At 40.3% G+C, this 10,848-nt stretch overlaps 1 protein-coding gene across 16 annotated transcripts in view; it reads left to right on the top strand.

The window, feature by feature from the left end:
* IQSEC1 (IQ motif and Sec7 domain ArfGEF 1) overlaps nucleotides 1–10,848 on the top strand; it is a 349,048-nt gene that overhangs the window by 187,021 nt on the left and 151,179 nt on the right. For 9 of the 16 annotated variants that reach the window (XM_083796384.1, XM_083796377.1, XM_083796386.1 and 6 more), the window contains one exon: nucleotides 2,079–2,123. The exons of 5 other annotated variants lie outside the window; for them this stretch is intronic. In XM_083796384.1, the coding sequence (XP_083652510.1) occupies nucleotides 2,079–2,123 (45 nt within the window). Of the gene's footprint in view, nucleotides 1–2,078; nucleotides 2,124–7,058; nucleotides 9,705–10,848 lie in introns of those variants that run through there. 2 more of the 16 variants (XM_083796379.1, XM_083796378.1) reach the window with 2 other exon arrangements.

Below are 10,848 nucleotides of genomic sequence, written 5' to 3' on the forward strand. Positions count from 1 at the left end.
ATGAAGCTGTAATCCTGCTGCTCGTGATTGTGTAAGGAGTCCCCGAGGTCACAGCGTGCTCAATGTCACCCGGCACAATCAAGGCTGTGCTGGGGCAGAGGCTAATCAGTGGTGCCTTGTGTCTCATTACCATCTCCTCGTTATGCACAGGGTATTGTCTGCACCCAGACAGTCTTTCTTAGATATTTATTTATAGTGGCAAGGGCCAAAACTGATAAGGGAAGATTTTTAAATGTGTTAAAGGCAAGGAAAAAATGTCATGCTTGGTGAGCAGGTTGGCACTTCCACAGAAGACTGTATTAAGCAATAAACTTAATTATAAGTAAATTAAGTTCACCCTTTTCAATTGTTAAGCTAACAATGAGACACAAAGCCAACATATGTAAACCACCCCCTCAAAATTCATCACTATTCACAAATCTTGAACTCAGAGCAAACAAATTACAGGGTAGAAAAAGTTCCTCAAAATGTATTTGAAAGCTACGCGTGTGCTTTAGTTAAGGGTTATTTGGACAATATGGCTTGTTTCAGTCCTCGTACAGCTAATTCGTGCAGATGCTGTGCTTGTGGCCTCCTTCCCTCACACAGCCCTCCCTATTTTTGCAGTCATACTAGTAATCTTGGCATTAAAATAAAGGGTTTGCAATTGATTTACAAATACTCAATGTAAATATACTTTGTGCGATTCTAATGCTAATTTTATGAGCGTCCATAACCATGCACATTGATGACTATATGAGCAGAAGTTAATTTATGGCAGTTTGTGTAAGGGATGTAAATGGATAAGTACAAACAACCTTTTAAATTTATTCCTAACATGATGATGCTGTATTCATTATGAGGCTTTGGCTAATATTTTATTACAGGCTGTGGAAAAACAGTTTTCATTTCACCCTGAAAATGTAACTCTATCATATATGTGTTTATAATAAAGCTGTAGTCATGCACAATGAGAGCAATTTTCATTAGTAATACCGCACTTCGTGTTAAATTGTGCTATTTAAACTGTAGTGTAGTTGTAGTCACCTCTGTACTCCCAGCGTCTTAACTAAACTCTGCTGCAATAATTCCTCTGGAAGACTCTGGAGTTGCCTTTTTGGGTAGAGAACGAGAAGCCAAAGAATTTGAAGGATGGCTGTCCTGTTAGTAAATACATTTAGGAAATCTGATGCCCAGTGTGAGAAAAGCCTCCAAGAGGGCAAAATATAAGAACAGAACTTAACATGGCTCTCACAGGAGGGTTTTGCCCTCCTCCTCCTGCTGTATGCAGCTGTGTTGTTTTTGCTTAGCAGCTGTACCGAGGAGGAAATCAAGGTGGCCATGAGCATGCCCTTGTAAGCTGCACTGTGCTATTCCTCCGTGATCACGATGTGGTTATGTACGGTGGTTACTCTTTGGTAGAAGGCCTTCTGCTGAGGGTGCTTTTTGGATCTTGAAATTTCATACACACCTGAATTAAGGATCAACTTCATGGTTTGCTAAAGGTAGGCATATGTTCAGGGACAAATCCCAGCAAATGTAATGCAGGTGTGCCTGCTGGGGAACAAGCTCACAGCTCCAAGGATGTTAGCACTGCCTGAAGTCTTCACAGGTTTTTGACACTTCCTGAGGAAGGCTGTAGTACTTGCATATGTTGGTATATTCCAAGGTTCTGCACTGGTACAGGTGGATTGAGCTGACATTTTATTGCTAGTGCACACAGTGCAGGACTGAAAATAGAAGGTGGGTTCTGGAAATATTTAATATAGTGGTGCACACAGTAGAACTTGGTAAGTCATTCATATGCCAAAGTATTGTCATTCACGTTTGATCACATTTTGCTTAGTTGAGCAAAGATGTTTCTGTAATTCCCTTTTCATAATATATAGGAAATAGCTGCTCTTATTTTTTTTTTGTATGTGGTTGGGTTTTTTGCATCCATATTTATATATATTTATATATGTTTAATGTCATGCTATGTACTTTAAAACATCAATAAAAAGGAAGCCAATATAAAGCTGTTAAGCATTTGACATTTATGGACATGGTGTTTTTAATAGTTTTAATACTTTGTAATTTTATTCTTTTACTGTTATCAGGAACTCATTGGAAACAGGAAGCAGCATCTCTACTGATCCGCTCAGGTACTGTAGTAATATAGATGTTAATTTTAGGTTTGAAATAATAAAAACAACCTCCAGTCTGCATCAACTATACATCACATAATTTTATTTTACGATGTATAACTAGTAAAGGCATTGAGTAAGTGTTTGTGGTGTTTTGTTTTTTTTCCTGTTTTTAAGAGGGGATAGCTCTCTTTCTTCCAGGATTTCCAACTTGAAATTCAGTTCTAGCTTTAAACACTGTATTTCTTCTCAGAAGAGCATGAAGGAGTTGGAGGGTTTGTGCATGCACGTGGGCAAGCCATCTCTCTCAGATTTTTGTAAACTTGTGCTGAAAAGAGATGACCTTCCCTGGTAGTTTTATACTGCTTTGAGTGAGCAGTACTGATTGAGTCTAAATATTACTCTTTTTTCATTGCTTAGCATTATCATAAAATCACATGTACAGACTTCAGAGACTGCTGTCATACAAGTCATCGCAGTGGCTGAGATTTTACTTTGATCACTCAGTTTAGAAAAAAATGCTTAGTACTGTTAACATTGCACATCAAGTGGGGACCTTGCTTGTTTTATTGTCATAGCTGCACATTAAAGAGTGCGTCAAAGTCACATACTTCCTTTGATTAAGTTGAGGCAGAATCCTTTTCTCTCAAACTGGCAGTTATTTGGTGAAAGTCCTCCTTTCTGAGGTGTTTGGTATTGAGGATGTGAATCTTTCCACACTGTGTAGTTTTACTTTGCTTGGAGAAAACATTAGTGTGAACTGCTTTGTTTACCCTTATTTAAATTACAGGCTTTCTCTCTGTTGTTAATTTTCCATTATTTTCCAGTGTATGATCTTCTGAAAGTGCAATACTATCATTTTCTAAAACACGCGCACACACAAAAAAACCCACTATGGAATAATATCATCTTTGTTTTCAGCTCAACATAGTTCCACTGGACAGCATTCAGCATGACTGAGGTTTTGTTCCATCTCCCAGTTCGACTGGTGCTGTTTCTTTGTGTGGTAGGACAATGGAGGAAACAATGTCAGCTTCCCTCTTCCCTCTGCTCTTCTGAAATCTTCTTGTACTAAGAACATTGTGTAGCTGATTTGTGGTTTACTGTTCTCTGGGCTAAGATTCCCAGAACCAGGTATTGCTGCCGTCTTGATTCCAGGCTAGACAAACTTTGTGAGAACAGCAGATTTTATTACAATGCTTTTCCTTCTAGTGATTTTTTTTCCATGGGAGGATGTCGGTGAGAAAGATGAGGAAGGATTGGATAGATGTAAGAAGTGGCTGAATATTCACATTTGGTGGGAAAAGGAATAGCTTTAGCTTGACTGAACAGGCATTTACTGGAAAATGTAGTGGTTGAATCATTTTAAGTTGCTGTGTGCTATAAAAACATGAATATTTTCTTGGTTTTAGTTATTTTCCATAAAATGAGACTATGATATTTAATATCCACCAATATGGCTCCTGCTGTTGTCCCATGGCCTCATGAACCATTAAGTTTCAAACACACAGCATATGTGTTAATTTCTGTGGCATGGGCTCTCATTAGTATGCGTTTGGTGATCAATGCTCTTTTCTGAAGCCTGCAGCAGAGAGGGGCAGGCTGGTATGGAATCCTTGATTGCGCTTCTTTATACTTCAAACAATAGTTCTATGCTAGATGATATTCTAGGCTTCTTTTACACACACTAAAAAAAATAAAGCTGTAAGTTAGAGGTGTTGCGACTTTGCTCTTTATCCAATGCACTTTTACGAAACTTCTGTGTTCACATATTTCTTATGCTAATGCAAACATAATCTTCAGAATACATGTGTGGGTTTTTTTTATAGAATTGTCTTTATAAAAACTTATTTGGCAGTAAATGTATGTGCATGTAAATGTAAAGGGTCCTCTTAAATTTAGAGATCTGGGAAGAAATAATATTTTGGAGTTACCAAATGAGGGGGTAGAAACGCAGCTCTTTAACTATGAATGAAACAATTTTATGATGTTTAAAAACTCTCAAATAAAACAATCATAGAGGAGACATTAGAAAATCTTCCAGATGATATTAGGTGAAACTGTGACTTTTCCTAGGGTTAAATATTTGTTGAAAAAACAGCATGTAAAATCTAATTGAATTCAGTAGGTCAAATGAGCCTGTTTTGGACCTGTAATCAGACAATGTTCAAGGCTATTATTTTTTAGCAAAATGAAAGACGGAAGACTTCTTGTCACTGAATGTCTTCTCATAACACTGTTGAGCGGATTTGTCTTTGAGTGACCCATAAAATGGAAATGATTAACATGCATCCATCCAGTGTCCTATCAAGCAATTAGTATTTTCTAGGCAGGCTGCTTTTCTTGCGTTATGCTCACCAACTGCCTGTCCCCATCAGCCAGTTAAGTTTGCCCTGTAATAACCACTCTTCTAGTTCTCAGCTTCTCTGGAACATTGTAATCCGGACCTCTTATTTTGTTAAATTTCAGTTGTGCATAGATTCCCCGCCAGACAGATCGTTTGTTTCCCCTGGATTTGTTTAGACTGCACTTGCATTCTGTAGGTCAATTTGAAAGTTATGCAGTTGTGAGATTAGGAGTCAGTGCCATAAAGAATAAAGGCTAATGTGAAAAATGTGCTTATGTCCATTAGGAAGAGAAAAATCTGTACAAACTGACATGCTATATATATGTGTGTGTGTATTACGCTTTGCACAGTCTCTTTTCATACCGTGGATGGTATTTTTTGTGAATATTTTGTGTTGGCCTCTATCAGCTTTCAACTGGTAGCTGAGAAAATTTTGTTTTCTGAATCAGTGCGAGTCTCCTGGAAAGCTGTATTACCAGACCTGCTTCAGATGTTCCAGGCATTTAAATATTTAAGCTTTTCAGATACTTGTGGCCTATTTGTCATTTGTAACAAATTCATCAGCTAGTGGTGATCTGTTTACAGAACAGACATTCAGAAATAGATATTCAGTATTAAGAGAACAGCAAATAACTTATTACCCTATTTCATGAAATTTTTTAAGGCTTAACAACAAAGAATGAAGGATAATATCAAGTGGGGGAGTTGAATAAACCTGAGAGCTGTTCAAAGCAAAGTAACTATATCAGAGCATCTCCAAGCAGCAGAGTCTCTTTCTGAGTAAAGGGCAGGGGGAGTTTATTTCCCCGATTCTCTCCACACCTCTACAAAGCACGTCACAATCATGTGCAGGTGTCTCAGTGGTGCAGCAGAGCCCAAGAGCTCTGCTCATGTTCCACCTTCCGTTTTCCCCAGTTGGGAAGGGATGCTTGCTGATGAGGTACCCAGAAACGCATAAAAGGGCCAGAAAGAGAGATCTGGTTTGCCAAAGCCTTTAACATTAAAAACTTCCATATTTTTGTTGTAGCAACCTAGGAAATTTCCCGACAAAGTTGCACGTGGAAACTATTGGATTTCCATTGTCAAAACAGGGATGCAGCGTACAGGAGCTGTACTGTGAGCTGTGAGGCCTTTAAGCGTATCAGGAACTATTCAGGACCTGTTCAGTTGCACAGAATCTTGTGGTTTGTATACATCGTACAAGTCTCACTTTTCAGTGGGTGTGCACAGTGTGCATCATGGAATTGGTATGGGAGCTCCAGGATCATCATCTTGTGACACACTCGAGCTCCGCAACTTATGAATCATTAGCGGGAAGTTCTTGTGCATGGCTATTGAAGTACTTCATCCTGACTTCATGAAGGGCTCATGGAAAACAGTCCTCTTACTGCAGGCGTAGCAGTTCTGTACTCCATGTAAGCAGACAAACAATATTCTTCTGAGCAAGTTAAATATTCTCAGAGCTTTCTTGTCATATCATGGTAAGGGTGTACGTAAGTAAGTAAAGACTCATAGCAGTTGAATTTACGTATTTAATGAAGAGTTAAAGGTTATATAGCTAGACAAGTTGATTTTCCTGATTTCTTTTTTTTTTTTTTTGAGGTGCAATTCATATACAAGTAACTGTAGCAGGCACTGACTTTATGCTAAGTTTATTTTATGTAATACTCTTCGTCATCAGTGGACAGCTTTATTTCAGCCTCGTGGCTTGTCAAGGCAGCCATCCCTACAAAGGGGAGTTGCACCTGTATGTTTTTGTCTTGCCTCTGTTTTTTTTTTTTTTTAATGTCTGGTTTTGAAAGAGTTGTCAGAGCCTTCAGAACGTTGATGCCAGAGCTGCCTCTCCTTAGCAAAACTCCAAATGACTACAGATGTTTTCAGCGTGCCACTCACTTCTGGTACCAGCGCTGAAGCTGCAGTACGTCCAGAAATTACTGCCCTACTAGGCCTGGGAATTCGAACTCAAGGGTAGCAGTAAATGCCTTTCTGAAAGAGCTAGTTTTACACCAGTGTGAGCGTGAGATGAAGCTTAATTCTCTTTGTTGTTTTCCTATAGAAGACAAGTAAAAATGAAGAACATGTTGAAAACATGGTGCTTTTCATTTGCAAAAGTCCTAATTAGCATTTTGCCTGCATGCGGTGCAGTATAATCAGCACTGGTTGCTGTCAGAAAATTCATGAGTATATAGCTTTTGCTCACTAAAAGTCCAGTAGGTAGAAGCAAGCAATTAAGGTGACAAATAGCAATTTTTTTTCTACAAAGAGTATGATGGAGAGAAAGAAATTGCCTGGCAATGTGAATAGTCAAAGGATAAGTTGTCAGAAAAGTCTCATTTCAGGGCCAAATCTTTGGATGGTGTCACAGGTGCTTAATTGTCTCTGTATGTTTTTTCCCCTTCTCCTTTCTTGATCCTGAGAATAGCTGTTTTTGGTTATGGAGCAAGTCCCTCCTTGCTGCTTTTGGCTGGCTTTCTTGTTTTGTTTTTGTTTTGAAGGAATCTCAAGAAATTCAGGCAGAAGAATTCTCCACTAAGGAAAACTCAAAGGTAAACTTCTCTGGCCATCCCCTTGTTCTTGGAAATAAAGGGAAAAACATTTTCCTGTTATCCCCTTGATCTGCTCCAAAGGGTACATACAGTGCGTTGCCATCTCATCAAAGTCAGGGGACAGCACCAGGGAGACTGGGGAAGGCTGGGACTCACCAACAGGCACTGAATCCCAAAGGGCTTCATTCAGTTCCTCTGTAGATAAGACTATCCCTCTAAAACAGGGGCTGATATTAGGGATGAAAAGCAGGGATGGAAGATTTTGATAGGAAAATGTAACATTTGACATGATGGTTATCACTTCCTGGAGAACTGCCAAGTTGATGAAGCCCCAGAGAATGTGAGATCAGGAAGAAAAATAGACTTGAAATTTCATACTGTCTCATATTGTTAGGGGACTTGATTCTGACAAGTAAGCAATTGTGTTTTCTTGGGAATCGCTTCATGAGTACCGGTGCTGTTGCTGGTCTGAAAGAAATCCCGGGGAGTAAATGCAGGCACCAGACAGAGGCAATTGATTATTTTGAAGAGAATCTTTAAAATATTTTTTTTTTTTTTAAAAGGCCCAAATCATATGCACATCATGCTTTTGCTTTTTCATGCAAACGGTTCATGGTCTGTTCATTTCCACCTCCCATCCTATAGTGCACAATATGTTCTGAGGGAAATACCAGGCGGTGCAACGTGAAAATTTTTGCATGTTGTTGTCTAGCCATAATATACCTATTGCTTTACTCCTCTAAAGAAACTGCTAATTCTTACTCAAATATATTCATAACTTCATTTCAAGTAAACTTGCACAAATCTGTTTTCTAAAATGCTGCGAGGCGTTTCTGTAGCTGAACAGTGACAATGAGTAAAACCAGAAACCAAAAGGATCCCTAAATATAGCTTATTATCCAGGCACTTGGGGAGTCAGATATGCCTACACGGAGGACAGTCTCAAGTTAAGCACTAGGAGTTTGGGTTGCTTTATATTTTTAAGCAGTGTTAAAATGTTAAAACAAGAAAATGGTTCAAATGCTAGAATCTTTGCTTTTAAATATTTCTTTGGATTCTGGCCTTGTTCTTGTTATTTCTGTGGATTTTTAAATCTCCTGTATTCTTTTGATACTTCTGCAGGCTATATCCTGAATATTTCCTATTGGTGATTTTCAAAAACGAGAATGAGAAATACTCAAACTGTAATTTCTGGAAAAGTAAATTGGTCAGCAAAGTGGACGTAAGAACCAGCCAGTCTCCAGTAGGGCACTTGTGGTTTGTTTTGTTTTTAAAAATAATCAAAATGTTTTCTCCGGTGCCAGTAACGTTTCCTGCTAAAGGGCAGTTCTGTGGCACCACCTCGGGTTAACTCTTGCTTTGAGTATCCTGGGAGACCGGGGGAACTCCTGAAAAGTAAATTGCACTTCGGTATAAGAGGAGAAAGAAGAAAGAATTGAAATTAAAAAAAAAAAAAAAAGTGGGTGAGTTGGATCGCTGTCTTTTATGAAAGACAGAAACTAAATGTAGACTCCTGTGTTTCCTGAGTAAAGGCGGCCTGTTTTCAGCACGCCGAGCCCAGGCTTCCCCCAGAAGATGCTGCTCATCTTGCCGCGTCCCTCGGAGCCGCTGAGGGCTCGGCGTTCCCGGCGGGGTGCGGGGGCTTAGGGCCCGCCCCGCAGCCAGGCCCCCCGGCTGCCGTTCCGCATGGCTGCGGGGGGTGCGGGGTGCCAGGGCCCCCCGGGCTGCGGGCACCCCCTGCGCCCGCCTCGCCGCCCCCCCGCGCACAGCTCCCTCCGCTGCTGGCTCGGCGGCGCCCGGCCCCCGCTGGCGGAGCGTGTCGGGAAGGAGATGAGATGAAATGAGATGAGATGAGCGTAATTTGGTTGGCGAGCGGGGAGGGTCTGCGCTGCTGCTGCTCCGGCGGTTGGGTGGTTGGGTTTTGTCTGTCTTTTTTTTTTTTTCCCCTGTCATAAGGAGCCCACGGTTTCCATAGGTGCTGGCAGACAATGGAGCTGGTGTGATTTGCACAGGAGGAGCTGATTAACAGAGTTGTGTGCTGCTTTATTTAACAACAACAACAACAAAAAAAAGAGGTGGGGGGTGCGGGGAAGGACTGCCGTTCCTGTGTGATGGGATCATAGCACTACTGGGGTTATAGGCAGTTGTTGCTAGATCTGATTGAGATAATTGCTTGTGTTTTCCCAAGTTCTGCAAGCTCTCAGGATGCTTTCCAAAGGTCCTTCAGAAACCTTAACCGGAATATACACACGTTGTTTGCCCAGAGGGCTATTAGAATGGCCTAAAATAGCCAAAAGGAGAAGTGGGATTTCTGTGTAATAACAGCTATCCCAGTAGCATTGGAGACTTTGGGAAAGACAAACTGCCATCAGGATCAAAAGCCTATGTGAATTTGTAGCCTTTGTGCGACTGCCTCTTTGTATTAAAGTAGGATACTGCAACTGTGCAGGTGCCGTGCCATGTGCACGACTAGCTGCATGCATTGGTAGCAATTAGAAACACTTATGCTGCAGCAATAAGGAGAGGAGTGTTGGATTGGATTTGAGTCACTCAAATCATAACAAAAAGAAGTCTTGTGTTGTTAAAATCTAGCTGCAGACTACAGTTGCTGCAGTAGAAGTATATGAAAATGCTGAAGCTAAAGGCCTTCTGCTTGGATTACTGGCAGTTTTTGTGTCTCCAGCCTCTTCACGGTTTCTATAAAAGGTAAGAGAACATTAACTCTGAAATTCTTTTCAGAACTGGGTAGCTGCACACGATGCCACCAGTGCTTTTACTTGCTGTTCTACTCTATTGCTGAAAGGCAAATATGCATGGGAAAAGGGAGTGGTAGAGAATTAATGAGAACTTGTGACAAAGATTGTAAAGCTGCTTTTTTATTGCATCAATTATCAGCCACTTTTGTCTCTGCGTACAGATGTGAAAGGTGGTGATGCTGTTTGGTTTTAACGTTTGCTTTAAGTCAAATCATCCCAGCTAAGACTCAATTAGTACTTTATTCTCTGGTATTTTATCCTTAGGCACAGACGCCTGTGCTGTGTAGTTTACAGACTGTAAATAGCAGTAAGAGATTAATTGAAATGTCATGGAAATTTATGTAATGCATAGATCCTTTTTTTTTTTTCTCAGAGGTATTTAGTAGTATAATAGTTTATCTTTGGTTTCCCTCGTGGCGCACAGCGCACATCGCAGTCATTCAGAGCAATGGGCACTTCGCTTAGGCAAGTCTGACATACGGCTTAAATGATTGATGGTGAATAGTGATCATAAAGAATAGGACTGGGTGTCAGATGCATTGAGCTTGCCTATTTAATGGAACAGCAAAATAGGCAATTCCATTTAATGTATCCCTGAACTTATCGTAACGCTTCTTATTTTAAACTTCTGTTTTCTTGCTCTTAATTTATGCTACCAACCAATGGGACTTATATGTATCTGAATTTTCTGGGGAAAAGTGGAGATCATTTCATTGTTAACAAAAACCATGCAATTTAAAACAGGATTCTGTTCTTGTTATGTACACTTTCTGGTCTGACTATCTATTGTCAGCCTACAGAAAGTGCTTTGTACTAAATGCTAATTGCAGTTGAATTTTTCGTGCAGTGACTGAAGGCTGGCAAAGGAACTGTTCCAATCTTTTTCAGGGTTTAAGGGGTGCCCCGCACTTTCTGGCATTGAGTAATATAGGACCCTCATCTGTGGCCATTGGTTAGTGAAGTTTCAAAAGATAGCTTTATTCTCTTGCAGCTTTTCACAGGTTTCCTTTCGAAGTCAAAAAAGTTCCAGCCTATTCCTAGCCCATTGCAGTACCTTCCTTGCTGAGAATCCATACAAAATAACAGAAATACAG

Source organism: Anser anser (genome assembly GCF_964211835.1).
Source record: "Anser anser genome assembly, chromosome: 12".
Taxonomy (NCBI): Eukaryota; Metazoa; Chordata; class Aves; order Anseriformes; family Anatidae; genus Anser; species Anser anser.